At 45.2% G+C, this 20300-nt stretch overlaps 1 protein-coding gene across 1 annotated transcript in view; it reads left to right on the plus strand.

The window, feature by feature from the left end:
• Positions 1-3634: 3634 nt before the first annotated feature.
• Positions 3635-20300, plus strand: part of Papss1 (3'-phosphoadenosine 5'-phosphosulfate synthase 1) — a 77979-nt gene continuing 61313 nt past the window's right edge. Inside the window, exons 1-2 of the mRNA XM_036189713.1 lie at positions 3635-3840; positions 17393-17507. Coding sequence (XP_036045606.1) covers positions 3781-3840; positions 17393-17507 — 175 coding nt within the window. The 5' untranslated portion in view covers positions 3635-3780. The remainder of the gene's footprint in view (positions 3841-17392; positions 17508-20300) is intronic.

The raw sequence follows: 20300 nt of genomic DNA on the forward strand, positions 1-20300 counted from the left end.
CTATGATGGGTAGGCACTACCCTGGAGCCAGAGCAGTCATCTTATGGGTACCAGAATGTTCCCTTCAGGCAAGAAGTTCTCCTTGCAGAACCCGAGCTGAGATAATGATCACCCGGACCACACTTTGCCTAACTACACACTCATCTTCTCCCCTGCCTCCAACCCTTCCTCTATTTAAACTGGACGCTCACATCAATGTCCTGAAGATAAAAGTTGGGGTCACCGGAACCTTTTATGCGTCCCCTTCCCAATGTGCCACACTGCTTACAGCTCCTTTGCTTCTCAGCATTACCTCTGTCTTAAATTGCTGTGTTGTGACAGGTGAGACTGAGGGCAGATCCTCGCCCACTGGGGCCAGAGGAGTCGGGGATTTGCCTTAAAACTCCCGTAACAATGGGAAAAAAAAATAATGTCCTATAATTGCCCCAGCTTATTATCTGCAGACTATTGTCCCAGGGAGGAGGAGCCAGGGGAGAGATCAGCTTTGCCTGAGCTAAAGAGATGGAGCTGGGAGCATGAGGCAGAAGCACAGCAGAGATGGAGGGAGAGCCCTGCACAGAGTGAGCTCCAGAGATTGTGGAGTCCACCTGAGGAAGAGCAGGCCAGGAGACTTGAAGTGAGTCAGGGAAATAACCCCTTTAAAGGGCCTGAGGCGAAACACCCCAGAAGGAGTTTGTGTTCCCACCAGTCCAAGTGGAAGACCTTGGCATTATTAAAGTATTTGCAGGGCTTCCAAACAACCGGGAAGAATTAAGGTCAGGATACTTTATTAGCACCAAAGAAAACTTCCTCTCAGGTGTCTTTTTGGTGGGAAAAAGCTCTATTGACAAAGGTTTTAGAAATAGGATCTGAGAACTCATTAGGAAGCAGGACTCTGTATTTTAAACTACTGCTCAGGATATGGGTTTCAGTCACCTTCACCCTGTGCAGGTATCTGCTGTGACCACAGTGATTTGACAATTGTATTATGCTCAGTGGCTCAACTTACACATCAAGAATTTCTTTATCTGGCTCTTGCTTTATGGACACTTTTATTCTGCTTTTCTATTATTTTGTCTACTTTTTGCCAGCCACATAACCCCTATTCTTTCTTAGCATTCAATGATGTGCATTCAACTCTCCCACCTGCCTTCTTCAGAACAGTGATTCAGAACTATCTGAACTCTGTCTCCTGACCTGGAGTTTTTTTTTTTTTTTTTTTTTTTTTTTTTTTTTTTTTTTTTTTTTTTTTTGAGACAGGGTTTCTCTGTGTAGCTTTATGCCTTTCCTGGAACTCACTTGGTAGACCAGGCTAGCCTCGAACTTACAGAGATCCGCCTGGCTCTGCCTCCTGAGTGCTGGGATTAAAGGCGTGCGCCACCAGCGCCCGGCGAGAGGTATTATTTTAAGGTGTGTTACTTTTGTTTATGTTGCATTTGTTTAACTCTATGAAGCTGTGTTACTGTGCCTGTCTAAAACACTGATGGGCTAATAAAAAGCCGAACAGCCAATGGCAAAGCAGGAGAAAGGATAGGCAGGGCTGGCAGGCAGAGAGAATTAATAGGAGAAATCCGGGAGAAAAGGATCAAGGGACAAGAGAGGAAGGAGGAAGAGTTCAGGGGCAGCCCCCAGTTACAGAGCCATACATGGAGTAAGAAGGAAAGAAAAGGTATACAGGAATAGAAAAATATAAAAACCCTGATGCCAAAGATAGACAGGATAATTTAAGAAAAGCTGGCAAGAAATAAGCCAAGCTAAGGCCAGGCATTTATATTAAGAATGCCTCTTATATTTTTGGTTGTGAGCCTAGCCTTTAACAGCTGAGCTATCCCTCCAGCTGGGCGGTGGTGGCACACGCCTTTAATCCCAGCACTTGAGAGGCAGAGCCAGGCGGATCTCTGTGAGTTTGAGACCAGTCTGGGCTACAGAGGGAGATTCAGGAAAAGTGCAAAGTTACACAGAGAAACCCTGTCTTGAAAAAAAAAAGAAGAAAAAAGAATAAGCCTCCATGTGTGGTTTATTTGGGAGCTGGGTGGTGAGCCCCCCAAAAGAGCAGAAACAACAACACATGGCAGCTCACAAATGTCTGTAACTCCAGTTCTCCTTGGGGCTCTATGGGCATCAGGCACCCACATAGTGCACAATCTTGCGTGCTGGCAAAACACTCATATACATAAAAATAAGAAGTTGGCTCAACAGCAGTTCCCAAGGATCACTAGTTCTTAAATTACGTTTAGAAACACTGGGCCTTAAACTTCATGTGAAGTTTGGAATCTTTTAAAAAGAAAATAATGATTTTTTTTAGGTGCATCCAAAAGAATAGTTTTCTTTATGACATTTTCATAAATATGTGCTGTTGACCTTACACACATCTTCCTGTTCATTGTTGTCCTTATTTTTGAATCCTCTTTAAGTCTCATTTCTGTTACTGGCTGAATTTAGAACTGTACTGAAATTGGGTCCTACATCCAGACCCTTAGATTAAGAATCTTCCAGACAGAGCTACAGGGAAACATTGACATTTTAAGCAGTGGAGGAACAAGATCAGAATTGCAGTTTACAAGTACCAATCTGACACGGTATCGGGAATGGAGAAGGTGGCAGAGGAGTGGACGTCAGTTTCAGGTGTGTGTGTGTGTGTGTGTGTGTGTGTGTGTGTGTGTGTGTGTGTAAGTGTAATGATGATTACGGTTAGATGTGTGTGTGGGGGGGACTAATTTGAGACCTTGTCAGTAAATAGGGGTTGACCGGCTAGCAAGAGGCAAGGCTAGCAAGCCTCAGGTGTTGATGATTGGTGTGCGTGTGTGTGTTTGTGTGTGTGGTGCTGGTGGTTATCAGGGGCAGAGCGAACTGCTGTCTGTGCGAATGTGAACCGGGAGCGGAAGGTTATGGGGATGGGCAGGAGGGACTAACTCCTGGAGGCGGCCTCCCACCCCCAGCCCCATTCTTCTATGAACCGGTGTTGGAATAGGTGAGGTTGCAAATGCCCTCTGTAGGTGATCATTCCTTCTTATGTACCTGGGAACTTGGATTTCAGTCCTCTACCAGTAGCAAGTACTGGAGAAGACCCTTTGGGGCTAGTCAGTGGCGACAAGCTGCACAGAAATGTCCTGATATGAAGTGGGGGGTCTCTAAGGGGAGAAGAAGGCACCTTACACTTTCCAATCCTGCATGAGAAACTATTGATGTCAGACGATGGGGAATTAAAACATTGTGCACTGAGTAGCATTTTAAAGCGACGTGTGAACGAGCTATTCACTAAATTAATTCTGCCTTTTGCAGGGCTGGGAAACACTTTTGGAAGGCGGCCTGGTTGACAAGTGCCCAAATCCAGCCTGTGGAAGCCAGAAGCTGGGCTAGCGGAAGAAAAGCTAAAGAGCAGCAGGAGTCCACGTCAGCGTCTTCCCCCAAACAGCTTCAGTCGGGAGCGTCTCCCACGCCCCTCTGCAGGCCGCGCTCCTGCTTGCGCACTGCGCACGCTCAGCATCCGGCGGAGGGGGAGTTCCCCCATTAACCCTCAAACCCCGCCCCTTTCACTGGGTCAAGGCGGAGCTTCAAGCGTCGCCCCTGGTGATTGGACGTTACGGTTCGGACCCCGCGCCTCCCGCTTCGCTCCGCCCTCCACGCCACAGAGACGCCGAGCTCCGACGGAGGCGAGCGCTGTCCGGGGCGCACGTCAGCGCGCGCCCAGAGCCCCGCGCGTAGGCCCCGCCCCTCCTCCCTGCTCCGCCCCGCCCCCGGCCTCTCTGCTTCTGCTCGGCTCCCCGGCGCTCAGCAGCTGGGCATCCGCGCTCCGCGGCCATGGAGATGCCCGGGAGTCTGTGCAAGAAAGTCAAGCTGAGCAATAACGCGCAGAACTGGGTGAGTGGAGGCCGCAGGCGGGAGCGCGAGGAGCGGAGGGGCGGCTGTGGGAGCCGCGGGCTGCCGTGCATCCTGTGGGAGCCGGGGGCGGGGACCCGGGCGGCGGCTGGCCGCGGAGGCGAGCCCCGGCCCGGAGCTGTCTCCGAGGCTGGAGAGGCCGAGGGCTGCGGCAGAGACGGAGGAAGGCGCCTCTCTGCATGTTCCTGGTTTTCTTGGCTCTGCCCGTGGGCCTGGCTCGGGTTTGGGTCGGTCTCCACGTCTTTACATTTCTTGAGTTGCAGTGTGCTGGGTGCAGACCCAACAATGTGGCCATTCATGAATCGGGACTGCTCTGGACTGAGGTTCTTTGTGTCTCCGTTTTAAATCAGAATGCCTGACACAGACATACTTTTAAAGACTCGACTCCTGGTGACAGTTAGGTGTGGGGAGATGAATGGTTTCTAAGATCGGGCAGCGAGTGCCAGTTGGCCTTGTTGGCCAAGTACTGTACCCTCAGAAGGTTGTTTCCTTCTGTGTTCATTGGTGGCCACAGCTAAGATGGTAAGCGCGAAGGTGGAGACTGTCCAACTTTGGAGGCTGCAAAAGCACTGGTTTAATGTTTAGATGGAATTTTTTATTCCACAGCTAACAGGATCATGAGGTTTTAAATTCAGTCTTGCAAATCATCACTTGCCTTTGGCAAGTCAGGGGGAAGGGAAAAAACTGTCTCAGGCAAATGTTCTTTTGAAGTCATTGATTTACCATGTCTTCTGTCAGGATCAAGAATTCTTACTGCCTCCTTTCATTCTTTTCGTTAACTTCTTAGAGGGTGAGGAGGGACGGGAGATAAAAGGGAGATCAGGATATTGCAAGGAGACCGGAACTTCTGGCATGGACTCAAGTTCCAGCCTTGCCATTTGTAAGTTGGACGATCTTGAGGAAAGTCACTCTACTTTGAATCTCAGATGACTGAGGGTGTAACAACAGTGTGTCCTTTACAGGATTGTTTTTATGAGCACAGAAGATAATGAACTTGAAAGGGCAATGAAACCTTTCAACGGGTATTTTGTGGGTAGGGATAAGTTGATTAAATTGGAGTATTTAAAAGTAATTTCAGTAATACCATCTCTAAGTCATTTATTTATTTAAAAATTATTTTATGTGTCTGAGTGTTTTGCCTGCGTGTATGTGTATGTACCATGTGTGTGCCTGGTGTCCAATGAGGTCAAAAGGGAGTGTTGAATCCCCTCAGACTTGAGTTACAGATGGTTATGAGCCACCATGTGGGTGCTTGGAATTGAACCCAGATCCTCTGCAAGAACAAGTCCTCTTAACTGTGGAGCCAAATTTCTAGCCCCAAGTCAACTATATATTACACTATTTGCTAAATTAGTGTGTCTTTTATGTAGCTGGATATAAGAAAACATGGGGCTTAGTGCTTGCTTTTCAGTTGTCCATTGCTGCTGATTGTACGTGGTTTTCATCCCTTGATGTGTTTTCATGGACCTCAGTGAGTGGCCTAAAGCAGGAGTTTTAGTGCAGGTTAGTTTGGCCCCCAGTGATTTTATGAGTTTATGGAGGACCTCATATTTCTGAGATGGGTGGGAGCCGTTGTATCCCCGAGTGGAGACCTGTTGGACTACTTACCGCAGGGACTTTTTGTTGGGGAGTAGTGATAAAGATGGGGTGGAGCAGGGTTGTGTGCTATAAATGTCTAGCGGAAGAGTTAGGATGATTTTTGTAGGAGCTTTCGAATGGAACTAGAATTTTTAACTTTCTGAACTTTGTCTTCTCGGTCTCTAAATTAATAACCTCCTCTAACACACTTAAATCAAGGGACGGGCGCCGGTGTAAAGAAGCCGTACACTGTTAATGTCCCATCACATAAAGCTGGTAATCCAGGGAGACTGGTTTGCAGAAGAGATGCCGCATTGTTTAAGGTGTTTTTGTTATTGGTTAATACAGTGCTGGTTAATTGGTTAACAGGTGACTGGCTGGCTGAAAGGAGCAAGGGAGGGACAGGGGAGACCAGACTAGATGGAGGTGATGAAAAGGAGAGAAACGTAAAAGATGGTCCTGAAGTTTTGATCTGAGACGTTGGGAAGAAGGTTGAATGTTGTATCTAAATTCACTGGTTGAGGGTTTGGGCGGGGTTTAAAACCAAGGACCCTGATTGTGTATGATGGTGAACATCTGCTCTCCCAGAACTGGAGGTACCACACTTAGTATCTCCATTTTATCAGTGAGGAAGTTGAGGTGGAGTTATTAAGGTGTCAGTTGGAGTTTTAAGCCTGCATTAGTTAAAATACTTTGTAGAGTAATTCCGAGAGAGACTGAAACACCTATGTAACAACAACAACTAAAGACCACATTAAAATAAGTGAAAAATATAAAATAAATGCCAATAATATACCTTGTTTAGCCTATCATAGCTCAAATGTTTTCATTTAATATGTTTTTTTCAATACATACAAGCTCAGTACTATTTGTAATCAGTGTAGAATTACTGATGTTTTGCTGCTTTTGTGCATTAGGGTCTGGCGGGTGTGTTGATTGATCACAGACCTTAGTTCAGGCTAGGCATTCTGCACCCGCTCTCAGGTGCCTGTGCACATGTTGTTGCAGACATTGAGTTAGGTTAGGCTAGCAGTAAAGACCAAATGACTCACGAGTAGGACATAGAAAGGCTGTTAATTAACATCCTTTTCTAGTCTTCTGCTAGGGAATGGGGAATGGGTAAAAGAAGTGGGTTCATGGAAGTCAGTAAGTAAGAGATAGGAAAACATTGTGCCGTGACGTTAGGAAGCGCTGTGTTCAGATGTCACCACATACCAACAGGTGTTGTGAAGGAATATGGGTCTTAGCTGATTCAATCTTTGTTGCATGGGATCAGTTTCCACCTACCCTTTGTAATGTGTCACTTGGGGTCATTTATTTGGGACTCAGGTGTCACCCTTCTGTAGAATCATGTCTAGATGAATATCCTGCTCTGGTTAGCTCTACAAACTGGTTGTCTTGTTAGTGTTTGTTACTTTCTTCCCAGAGACTAGTCTGAAGCCCAGCATGAGGTTCTGAAACGTAGCTAGTCTCATTCTGGGTTTTCTCTTTTCTTCTCCTACCATTCCACATACCTCTGTAGCTCAACTTCCTTTTTACACCTTATGTCCTTAGGACTTTATATTTCCTCCTGTCTGGGCTATCTCTAACCCCTTAGCGAGGACTGGGATCCTCAGAGCCTTGGGCTATTTTGCCTTACGTGTGTTCTTGCCCCTGGGTGGAATTGCTTGTACAGCTCTGCATGTGGTACTGCTATCCCATCTGTGTATACACATTTCTTTAGAGATGTTTTGTGTCTGCTGAGCTCTTACCTGAGAGGAAGGGCAGAGGGGTAGAGTGTAGAGTAACCTGGGTGCTTGTGAGAATGTAAGTCCCTAGTCTGTTTAAGGGAATGGATGGTGCATACGGGAGAATTCAGGTTGCTGTTCTGTCCTTTAGTCATCAACACAATCGTGGGCACATTCCCTTAACTCCCCTGTGGTTCCGCACCCTCATCTCCAATAAGGAGGTTTAAACAGTCATCACCATCAGGCTAAATTACACATATGTCAAGGGTACAGAGGTTTAATTAGTTAACACCTGTGGTTCCTGGTACACGAGTACTATTCTTGCTATTACTTATTGATTAATCAAATATTTAATGCCTGCTTTGTATATGCACATCCTGGGTGTGTAGAGGAAGAAGGGCCAAAAGGAATTCTGCTCTGGTAGATTTTACCTTCTGCTTGGGAGACAAACAAGCTAATAAATGATTAATTCTTCCTTTCATCAACTTTACATTGGCCAGTCTGCTCTCCTGTGCTGTTAGATTTCCTTCATAGAAGGCCAGCGGCCCAGTCTGCAGGTGGGGGAAGACCAAGATGGTACAGAGTGACTCAAGCAGATGGGACACGTAAAACATTGTCTGTCCTCCATCTAGGCTGGGAAAGGTATTGGTCATCTTACTGTACAAGGGAAAGCTCGGATTCTACCAAGAATTATATACTTTGAATGCTGACTAATGGGGTTTGCATAAATATCCTCCGAAGGCCCGTGTGGTAAGGCTGCTTTCCAGCTCATGTGCTATCGGTAGGTGGTAGAACCGTTGAGAGGTTCTGGTGGGAGGAAGTCTGGTCTTTGGGGGGCATTCTTGAAAGGGCGGTTGGAATCTTGCCCACTTCCTGTCACTTCCCAGCTGCCATGTGGTGAGCATCTTGTTCCTCATGTACTCACCATCACAAGATGTTGCCTCACAACAGTCCCCGAAGCAGTGGGGCCCAGGGACCATGGCCTGAAACTCCTGCATCTGTGAGTCTGCCTTGTTATTTTGTTATAGTCATGGAAAGCTGACCAATGTTTAACAAGATGATGGTAAAGCCTAGAAGGGTCTTTGTTGTCTAATATGGTGCCCGCTAGCCACATGTGACAACTTTCTTGTTAAGTAAACTCAGTTCCTTAGTTGTACTCACCACATGTCTAGTGCTATAAGTGTAGTTGGTGATCAGTACAGTGTAGAACATTCCATCTGTTGGAGGTCTAGGTCTAGCCTTGGAATCACTGCCCATTTTCCTTTTTAATTGTACTTTTCTGTGTATTTGCAGATTCGTGTATTTTTACTTTCTTCCCAGGCAAGAGACAGTGACTACTTTGCAGTTTTTGTTTTTGGGTGGCGTGGTGGGGGTGTTTAGCTGTGTTGGCCTTCCTCTTAGCATGGTTGCTTCTTTGCATTTGAAAGTGTCAATAAGTGCCCTACCTGTTTCTAACACATTCAGTTTTGACGCTGATTCTCTTTTTAATGTTTCTCAACTGGGTGAGATTTTTGCCACCTTTAGGCTGGTTGGCAGTTCTGGAGGTATTTTGGTTGTTTTTGTGGGATGGGGTGGTGATGATGTTTTTGACATCTCTTGGATAGAGGCCAAGGCTGCTACTAAACATTTACCATGCACAAGGCAGCTTTAAAAAACCAAGAATTACTAGCTCTAAAAACTCACTGACGCTGAAGTCAAGAAACCTTGTTCTGCTCTTTGCTTTGGCTAAGAAAAAGAAAAACAAATCTTGAATTGGAGATGTAAAAGTAGTTACTGAAAATAAAGCTCCAGTTGGGGAGATGCATGTCGGTAAGAGCACTTGTTCTGCCGCATGAGGACTTGTGGCTAGATCCTCAGCACTTACATCATAAGCAAGTCCGTGTGTCCGTATGTTGACTTCAGTGTCTCTGGTATGACAATAACCTCTTCTGAGTTTAGGGACTATCTACAAAAGTAGGGGACGACGTCTTCCCATGAATGTGTCAGAGAGCAGTGGTTGGGTAGAATTCTTTAGTCTTGGCTCTGAGTGGGCACAGAGCCACAGTCTCCTGTGAATTCTTTATCTGCAAATCTACCTCACCAGTGTGACTCTCTCGGTGGCTGAGACCATGGGTTGGTGGGATTACTGTAGAAGTGTGGTTTCGCCATGGGTAGAGGTTGCTCTGGATGTTGAGTGCTGACTGCTGGTTGCTGCAGTGTCTCTGGTAGTCAGAGACAGTACTGGGACCATGTTCACAGGCCTCACAGGGTCGGATACTGCTGGCAGTGGGAATCTCCAGCAGTGGGAATTAGGATACCAGAGGCATGCATGTCCCTTAGAAGACGTGTCTTCAAGCCCTCCAGCAAGGAGCACTGGTGGTAACAGTGGTGTGTTGGTTTCATAGGCCCCAGATCCCAGGACACAAGATGTTTGGTTCGTCAGGTCTCAGAGGTGGCATATCATGCTGTGGGCCACCTGTCCCCTTCTGATACAGGGGACTGCATGGGCTTGGGTTCTGGAGTCACAAGTGCAGTCGGGTTAGGGAGGTTTCAGCCTTTTCTATGAGTGTGGTAGACTGTTGGTAGAGCATTCATCTGCTCCTAGCAGAAGCAAAGGTATTCTAGACCTTTCTCTTTGTTTGTCTAACTATTGAGTCATTGCACCCCAAGGAATTGGAATTGACCAGGGAATCCACTGCTGGGAATAAGAAAAATAAAAATTTCTGTCTAGCTTCGTGCCAGCAAGAGGAAGAACTCCCCTCTCAGGAACAGATTTCACACAGTTTTGATACCATACCAGAGGGCCTTGCAGGAGAGACTGGAGCAGGGCAGTAATAGATTAGTGATGGGCAAGACCACATCTTGACCAGGACCTGTTAAGCTTATGTCTACCTCCTGCCCCTTATTTAATCCCAGATGTCATTTTAGCACCTGGAAGATGAACTCGGAGATCACTGGACCGCTTGTTCCTTTCCCATGTGGCCACATTGAATAGATACCCTTTCTCCTCTTAATTTCTATATTGATGGGGAGTGATGAAGCCTAGCTTTCTAGGGTTGTTGGACCCACGCTTTCATCTTAGAAACATGAGTAACACCAGGGATGGCGAGATGTAGAAACTTCCATACCTAAGGCAGTGAGTGCATACTTCAGCAGTGGCTCTGTTTTCGGCCTGGCATGAGCAGTAGTGACTCTGGAGGTGGAGTAGGCGGGCAGAGTGAGGGGCTTTTCTAAAGCAGAGGTTGATTGTGGACTCCAGTAGTGTTCAAACCTGTGATGACTGTGAAACCATCCTGATGATGGGGTTTATTGGACTGTCGGGTTCCCCCATTTCCGTGGGTTAGGAAGAGCCCTCGACAGAGCCAGGTTTACCTTAGGCTCTGTTCTGTATCCTGCCACCCCAGCTCTGTCTTCCTGGGTTCCCACCTCTGCCTGGCTGAGTTCCTGGGTTCCTCCTCAGTCACTTACATTGAAATCAAAGCTATTCATTTGTTTATGATTTTGGTTCTTCCTTGGGGATAAGGTGAGCAATGGATATCTTTATTTGCCTATCTTGGACTTCTCCAAATTAGATTTATTTTAATAGTTACTTACTATCTGTTTGCTTATTTTGATAAGGTCTGATACAGTCCATACTGGTCTCAAATGTGCTGTGTAGCTAAGGCTTGCCTTAAACTCCTAACTTCTTGCCTCTACCTCCCAGTGCTGGGATTACAGGTGTGTGAACTGCCACCCCTGGCTTCAGATTTATTTTTAAATGTAAAAAATATCAAATATATGTAAACAAAGTTTCTTATACCCAGACCACCTTGGCTTTCTGCCAGATTTGTTTTTAGTGTAGTAAGCAAGAAATCGCCAGGGCACATCCTTTTTAGTGATTAAATGGGATAGTCTTTATGTATCTTGTATTTTATCTCATCCATAACTTCATCAATTTATAGTTTATTGGGTAATTTTGAGCTCACTTTAATAAGAAAAAGCGGGAAATGTTTTATAGGAACAAAACAAATTAAAACATGTTAGATACAGGTTTCTTCTTGTCTAGGAGTGAAGTGACCTGGAAACATCCCCAAACAAAATGAGCAGGTCGAACAGGTTTGGCGAATAGAGGCCTTTTACCTTGTAGCACATTCTTCATCAATATCCAGCACACCCTAGCTTCCTTCTGTGCAGGAGGATGGGAGCACACTCTAGGCAGGCTCTCTGCTTTCCACAAGGGGCCAGTGTCTCTGTCTGGGACCCTTTCAGGCTTGAAATGCACAGCTGCAAGCTCTGTGTCCTTAAGAAATGGATCCAGTTTCCCATATTAGAGATTTTTATAAGTAATCATTCAATATATGTAGTATAATTTTATTGGAAACATATCCATCAGTGATCTTAGTGAAAGATGGGTGTAGCTCTTGTGTGCTTATTAAAAGAATTGTTGCCCCTTTGGCCTCTGAAGGTTTCACACCTTTGGGCAATGAGTAGCAGATTTAATTGGACAGGAGATGCCTTTCCTGTATGTGATTATGAAAGGGAAAGTGGGAAGACAGCCTACCTTCAGGCACGTCTACAGAGCAGAACAGCTGGAGCAGAGTATGGAGGTAGACATCTGGATAGAAATTGATTCCTTAAAAATAGTCTCAGGCTAGAGCAATGGTTTGTCTGTTTAAGAGAGCTCAGTTCTCTTCCAGAAGAGCCAGGTGTGTTCCCAGCACGCATGTTGGGTGTTTACAACTGCCTGTTACTCCAGCTATGGGGATCTAATGCCCTCTTCTTGTCTCAATAGCTACCTGCACACACAGGGCACATACACACAGATACACTCACATATACATAAATAAAAATAAAATAAAATAAAAAAAACCCCTCCAAGTGGCTTATATCCATCACCTCAGCATTTGGGAGGTGGAGGCAGGAGTATCAGGAGTTCAAGGTCATCCTTGGTTATCTAGTGAGTTCAGAGCCACCCTGGTGAACATATCCTGTCTCAGAAAGATAAGAAATATTGTTATTGGTGGACATCAGCAAGACAGCAGGAGTTCCAAGTGCTTGTTCTCTGGTAAAAGATTAACAGCCCTCTACCCATTACCTTCAAGAGCCATGGAAGCCAGGTGAGGTATCATAGCATGTGGGCACAGCACAGAAATAAGAACTCATAAAGGCAGGGAGATGATTCTGTATTATGTTCATCGCCCTCTCCTGATTCAGGCAGCACAGCTTGGAGAGAGATACCATCTGCTTGAGACAAGGAGAGGGAGTGAATGCCTGACTTAGCCTTAGTTAACTAACACTGAACTCATGCTGGTAAAATCCAGCACTGGTTAAGTTCCCATGGCTGCAGTCTCCAGGTTGGTACCTGTAAGTGGCCTCCAAGACTGCCCTGGCACCATATAGAATTCTGCAGCCTAGATTCCAAGCTTGCCACATTGTTAGGCTGACCATGGCAGCTTTTGTTAATATGTATGCACCAAACCTTGGGGCTTACAATCTCAGAAATGCTAATAGGCATAATGAGTCAGATAGGTCTTGATAGAGCAATAGTGGCTGATTTCGGTACCCCATTCTCATCTCCAGATAGGTATTTCTGATGGCTAATCAGGAAGATATAAACAACTTAAGCAGCTCCTTAACAGTGAGTTTAAAGCGGTAATAAAAACCTCTCAACAAAGAGTAGGTCTAGATGGAATTACTGCTGAATCTTTCAAGAGCTAACCAGTGTCCCACAAACTGTTCCATCAAACAAAGTGGAGCACTGCCACACACACTGTGACTCTTGATTACCCCAACTCCAGGATCAGAAAGAACATAAGCAAGAAAGAACATTGTAGACCAATTTATCTGATAAACAGATGAAAAGTTCTCAGTGAAATTCTTACCAAATCCAATTGAAGAATATATGAAGACATTATTCATGTACTGTGACCAGGTTTTCATTTTAGAGTTACAGTGTTCTTTTACAATCCAATTGAAGAATATATGAAGACATTCATGTCCTATGACCAGGTTTTCATTTTAGAGTTACAGCGTTCTTATACAATCATTAAGTGCAACCAGCACATAGACTTTAGAAGCTAAACCACGTGATCCTCTCAATCAGTACAGAAAAGGCCTTTGTCACTGAGCTCAGCATCCCTTCATCATAAATGACCTCAAATTAAGAATGGAGGGCGTGTAAAGGCAGTATATAATAGACCTATAACCAACATTCTACTAAGTGGAGAAAAACTGAAGCATTTCCTGTAAAATCTGGAATGAGAAAAGGTACCCATTCTTTCCTGTCTTACTCAACATTTTGCTTGAAACCTTATTAGAGCAGTAAGCCAAGAAAAATAAAAGGGATACAAAGAGGAAAAAAGTCAAATTATTCTTATTTGCAGACCACACAATCCTTAAAAGACCCTAAAGATTCCATCTGAAAATGCAGAACAGGTATTTTCAGCAAAGTAACAGCATACAAAATCAACATTAAAACATCAGCAGCTTCTTTATATATCAATAACAAACTCCCAGCTGGACTTATTGGCACATGCCTTTAATCCCAGAACTTTGGAGGCAGAGGCAGGTGGACCTCTGAGTTCGAGGCCACCCTGTTCTACAAAATGAGTTCCAGGACAGCCAGGGCTATGTAGAGAAACCCCGCCTCAAAAGACTAAAGAAAGAACTCATTGAGAAACGGGGGAGTTGGTGGGAGGAGGTCCCCATTCACAGTAGCATCCCCAAACAAAACAACTGTAACAGGAGTAAACCTAGCTAAGGTCGTGCAAGTCCCCAGCAATGAAACTCTCGAAAGAAACTGAAGAATGCACCAGAGGGTGGAAATACCTGCCTTGCTCATGGATAGACAGGATTAGAACCTTGAAAATGGCTGTATGGTGAGAGCAGTGTATGGATTTAGCTCAGTCCTTATCAAAATCTCAGTGACACTCACAGAACTGGAGAAAACAATCATAAAGTTCCCAGGGAAGCCCAGCAGGCCCAGAGCTAGCTCAGGTCGTCCTCAGAGGAAGAGCAGTGCTGGAGGTGTCAACCCTGAGCCCCTCTTGTGTCACAGAGCTGTAGTAACAGGGCATCTGCCCACACACATCTGGAGACCAGGGAGAAACCCGTCACAGCGGCTAAGTTTTCACAAAACAGAAATACACGGTAGAGGAGAAGATACTCTCGACAGTTGTTTCTGGGAAAACTGGATTTCCACATGGGAACAACTAACAAACTAGATCCTTCTCTGACCCCACACAAAAGCAAAGTTAAAATGGATCAGAGACCTTAACAGAAGACCTGGAACTTGGGAACTGTCAGAGGAAGCTTAGACAAAGCATTTCAAGATAATGTACAACAAGGATTTCCTGAACTCCAGTGGCATAGGAAGTGATCGTAAGAATTGACAAACTGGGTTATAGTAATAAGATTCGGTGGGCTGCCCAGATGGCTCATGGTTGAAGGAAGTTGGCGCCAAGCCTGATGACCTGAGTTTGATCCCTGGACCCCACACAGGGGACATTGAGAACCAATTCCCGCAAATTGACCTCTGACCTCCACATGTGCAGAGGGTCAAGTGTTTGCATGCCCCCCCCCCCCCCAATAAATACATGTGAAGAAATGAAGATCTGCATAGCGAAGGAAACATCATTGGAGTGAAGAGAGCCTCTCGAACAGTCTCTGCCAACCGTGCGTCAGTAGGCTGCTGGCGCACATCTTTAATCCCAAGTACTTGGGAGGCAGAGGCAGATAAATCTTTGGGAACATGAGACCGACCAGGAGTATATAGTGAGTTTCAGGACACTCAGGGCTTACATAGTGAGACCCTGTTTCAGAAAGAAAAAACTCAACCCCCCCTAATAACAAGAAAAGTAGTGAGAACAGTGATGGCAGGGACTGCTGAAAGAGGAGCTTTTGTTGACTGGTGGGAAGGTTGGCGTCTGTGGCCACTGTGGAAGTCAGTCCAGAGGCCCTCAGCATTCAGAAAACAGAACTAACCACCTTACGATGGCACCGCTCTACCACTTGTCTCAGTTAGGGTTTCTGTTTGTTGTGATGGAACACCATGACCAAAAGCACCTTGGGGAGGAAAGGGTATCCATGTCATCACTGAAGGAAGTCAGGGCAGGAACTCCAACAGGGCAGAATCTTGGAAGGAATTGTTGCAGAAGGCATGGAGGTTTGCTCAGCCTGCTTTCTTAGAGAACCCAGGACTACCAGCCACTCTCTGGTACCACTCACAATGGCTGACTCACCCTCCCCCAACTACTAGTTAAGAAAATGCTCTACAGATGTGGCTACAATCTGATAAGGGGAGACATCCCCCCCCCCCCAGTGGAGGATTCTCTCTCTCAAATGACTCTAGGTTGTGTTAAATTGATATAAAACACACTATTGGTTATAGAGTTTCAGATCCTGAGTCAAGACACCACGTAGATATTCGGCATTGTATGAATAGCTATACTATCCACAGGATATGAAATGGAACTATCCACTAGCCAAGGAATGGAACCAGCCTAGATGTTCATCAGTAGAAGAATGGATAAGGAAAGTGTTGTCCATATAAACAGTGGGATTTTATGCAGTCATAAAGAAAAATGACACTCTTAAATTTGCAGAAAAATGGACAAAACTGAATCATTACCCTGAGTAAAATAAACTGTTCAGACAAATACTGCACATTTCCTCTTGCACCTAAATTTAAAATTGTAAGCACTTTTGTACATATGTGTTTAGTTTACAAAACTAGAAAGTGGATCATAAGAGAGAAGGAAGTGATCTTAAGGGAGGTTGACGATTCTAGGCTAGAGTCAAGCAGGAGCAATATTAACTGGGGGAAGAAAGGGAACCAGCTGAACCTGGTAGGAGGGCAGTTAGGGGGCAGTGAGAACCAAGTGTCGTCTACACTGTATGTATATATCGTGAAGATGGATGGTGGTAGCTGTGAGGAGTTGGAGGGGATGTTAGGGGAGGGTGGATATGCTCTAAGTACACTGTATTCATATATGAAATTACTAAAAAACATAATAAAAAGGGGAAACACCTTTTCCCCACAGAACTAGAAAAACCAATCAGAATATTGGTGAAGGACTTCAGAAAGTCTCAGATAACCAAAGCTGTCTTAGCAGAGGAGAACCAACCAGGACACATTACACTGCATGACTCCAAAGTATACGATAAGGCTATAGTGATCCAGGCACACATGTAAACTGCAGGGCAGAATAGTGAGTCCAGAATGAACCCCACACATAGTCTGTAGAGTTTTGACAGAGGTGCCCAGAGTATCTCATGCAGGAAGTCTTTTTTCAGTTGATGCTGCTGGGAAAACGGAATACTCCCATGTAGGTGAATGAGGCCTGCCACCCTCCCTTGGAGCAGCTGTCTTTATCCTTTCTGCTGGAGGAAGCGCTCACCTCACACTTCCCTTCTCTCCTACTCTGCTTTCTTTTTAATGTGATGGGTCCTACTATTCTCTTCTAATGCAGTCTTATTGGCTTGACTTTCCAGTTAAATATAAGCTCATCAAGAGTGGAGACTTTAGTTACTTGACATACGAGATGGGCCTCAGTAATAACTGGTTGAATGAATGATTGACTAAATAAGTGTGTGAAAAAAATGAGGGCTGGAAGATTCCAGATTCTACTCCTAGTTAGGAGATCTAGGTCAAATTATTTAATAATTTTTCTCAGGTTTAATGCCTTCCATAAAACTGCGGTAGTAAGAGTACCCATGTCATTGGGTTGCTATGAGGATTAAGTTGGCTGGTAAATGTAAATTTAAAATACTACATGCTAAACATTATGGAAGTGTATAAAAGAAAATGAATGTTAGCTGTTTTAGCTTTTCCTTGCTTTTGGCATCTTATGTAGTGTAGTCAGACTTTTTCGTCAGGACCATCAGCTCCCCAATAACAACACAGAAACTTATTATTAATTATGAAAGATCAGCTGGCAGCTTAGGCTTGTTTCTAACTAGCTCTTATAACTTAGATGAACCTATTTCTATTAATTTACTTTCTGTCTCATGGCTTTATTGCCTTATCTCTGTAGTGCCCATCCTGCTTGCTCTGCATTTCTTGGTGTGTCTGCCTTCTTCCTAGCTGGAAATCCTGCTTGGCTATTGGCTGTTCAGCTGTTTTTTCCAACCCATCAGAGGGACACATCTTCACAGTGTATGAAAAGATTATTCATGGCAATACAGAGTACCAATTGTATGTTTACAAGGATGTATGCTGACATTTTAAAGGACTTGTGTGAACCAGAATTCTTGTTCACTTTCTTTTCTAGGGGATGCAGAGAGCAACTAATGTCACCTATCAAGCCCACCATGTCAGCAGGAACAAGAGAGGTCAGGTGGTGGGGACCAGAGGTGGCTTTCGTGGTTGCACAGTTTGGCTGACAGGTATGGTCAAGAGAGAAATGAGTGGGTGTGGTGGTGCATGCCTGGAATCCCAGATCTTGGGAGGCTGAAGTGGGGATTGCCTCTACTTTGAAGGCAGCCTGGGCTACATAGTGAGTTCAGGATCAGCCTGAACTGTGGAGCGAGACTGTCAAAACAACAACAGCAACAATAACAAGACAATGACGTGACCTCAGCGGGTGACTTGAAGCAGAACAGGGGTGTGGGTACCTAGTACCTAGGTGCTAGTGTGCACAGAGGCGCCACCAAAGGGACAAGGAACATCAGGAGCCGTGAGGTGGGGTGCCAAATGCAAGCTGTGCCCTTCCCATGAGGTGCCTGGGGTGCACTGCTTGGTTTTCCTAGGAAACTGAAGTCCACCTTCCATGAAGATTTCTTCTGGTTTCCTCCTCAAACACTGTGGGAACACTGTGGCAGATGGAGGGAGCTGCTGCTTCCCAAATTCCATAAATCAGTGCATAGAAACAAATCGGCAGTGGTCTGGCAGGGGCTGTTCGTCCACATACCAGAGCGTCACGCTGCTCGCCACATGTGCAAATGCTCCATAGCCATCAGGAACAAAACTATAATTTAAAAGAGACTACTTTCTTACAGTTTAGGAGCTCCTCTAGGATATGCCCTGAACGCTAATCATGTCAGCTTCCTTTCTAGAGACATTTAACTGGCCAGACTGTCCTTCCACACTTCCTTGGAAGGTGTTTTTACATTGGTCGGCGTATTAGTCCCTGGGCCATTGTAACAAATCAACCAAAATGAATGGCTTCAGTAACAGCAGCCACTCTTGCACTCCTGCAGGCCAGCCACACTTCTGAGTGACAGGGGTGGGGTGGGGTGGGGGGATGAGGGGTGGGGGAGGTGGAGGGAGAGAGTGGTGTAGAGGGAGGTGGGAATGGACAGGACATGGACACATTTGTCCACTCTTTTTTTTTTTTTTTTAAAGCATCTGGGGCTTTTAGAAATCACTGTCCTTCCATGGTTTAAAGATACATTGCTCCAGTCTGTCCTTATAAGAACGCCAGGTACTGGATTTGGGGGTCTATTCTTACCAGCAGAGGTTGTATTCAGTTGAGGTCACAGTCTGAGGTCCTGGGTGCTGCCCAACCCAGAGCAGCCATTTTGTCTTCTTTAGCTTTGCTGAAGCTTATGTCTTATGTATATTGATTTTTGTTTCAGCCTCTCAGTTTTCAACAATGTTCCGTCTTTATGCCTATCTGTATTCAGAGAAACAGAGATGTGTGTCCATGACGGTGTAACAGACTCTTCTGTTACAATTTCGGCTGTCTCCCGTGTATACAAAACAGCCTTTCACCTTTCATGTTTTTCCTGCAGGTGCTTGGTGTTCAACTGGTATTTAAAACTGATAACAAAGCTAAGTATATGCTCCGCTTTTAGTCCCCACACCTAGGAGGCTGAGGCAGGAGGCTTGCTCAGCGTGCAGTGCTGGTGTGGGCCTTGTAGTGAGTTCAAGGCCATCCTGGGATGCATAGCAAAACTGTCTCAAAACAAGACACACAGCAACAGCAGCAACAAACAAACAGACAGACAGACAGAACACCTGGAAGAGTAGTCAAGCCATCGGGTCTTCCCTCCTGCTGCTGTTCCACCACAGCTACCTTCTCCAGGGAAACAGCAGCCTCCTTGATTACTTAGCACCGGGAAAGCAGAATTCAAGGGACTCAGCGGGCCATCTCTGCCTGGATTTCCCGTGGTTGTAGTCAAGGTCCTTTGAGCTGCCAGGCTGCTGTCCTTTCCAGCTGGGACCTCAGCTGATGGACGCGCTGTACCGGAACAAGCTAAATGATTTTGGTTGCAGAGTGGTCCCAGGGTGTTTTGTAGCTGATGCCTCCAAGTTAAGTGAACACTGAGAAGCTGTACACCCGTTTCTAGTCTAGCCTTGGAAGGCTGTCACTCATTATATTTTTTGGCTTCCGGTGTCCATCAGCCAGCCCAGACTCAAGACTTTGTGTTGAGGGAACAGTGTGAGGCCACACTGTAGAGGAGCTTGTGGGGCAGGCTGTGGTGTTGTAGGTCTCTTTGGGTAAACACAGCCTGCCAATGAGTTAAAGCAGCTAGCCCTCTACTGATCCTCTCAGTGTGTGACCCTCTTTTGTAGGCTTCTGTACTGCCCCAATTTTGTTCTAGATCACTGGCATATTAGACTTCTACATTCATCTCTTGCTTTATCGTTTTCTTGACTTTGATCTGTCTTTTCTGTCTTCAGGTTGGTGAAGTGTTAGTATGTAAATGGTTTTCTTTCTCCTGGTCATTTAGTGAATGAACATGATTTAGAAAGGAGAGTGAATGGAGATCAGGGTTTTCTTGTCAGGTTAATTAATTATATTATGAATTGACTCCCAGATAGTTTTATAATGGTACAGGAGAGACTTGATCCTGGAATATGGAGGCAGCTTCATGGTACCATATTTACTTTTCTCCTTCCTTTTTCTTCCCTTATTATATATAATTTGGCATTTGACTGTAAAATGTGGCATGTGTCTTTCAATGGTGTTAATGGTGACAAAGTGAATATGCCTATCCAACCATGACACTAAAATTGGTTAATAATTTTTGGATCTGATTGGTAATTTCTGGGTTAAGTTATCAAAGAGAAATTAAGAAGAATACCCCCCAAAACATAAAGAAACCCTAGATGCTTACAGATGTTTTGAGTAGATAAAAGGTCAATCTTAAAGAAATAGTGGGTGAGAGTGTTCTGAGACACTGGTGCAGTGAGGAATGGAGGTGATTCATCTTGTTAGGCTCTTGGTCCTGACC

The sequence above is a fragment of the Onychomys torridus genome, chromosome 6, assembly GCF_903995425.1.
Source record: "Onychomys torridus chromosome 6, mOncTor1.1, whole genome shotgun sequence".
NCBI lineage: Eukaryota > Metazoa > Chordata > Mammalia > Rodentia > Cricetidae > Onychomys > Onychomys torridus.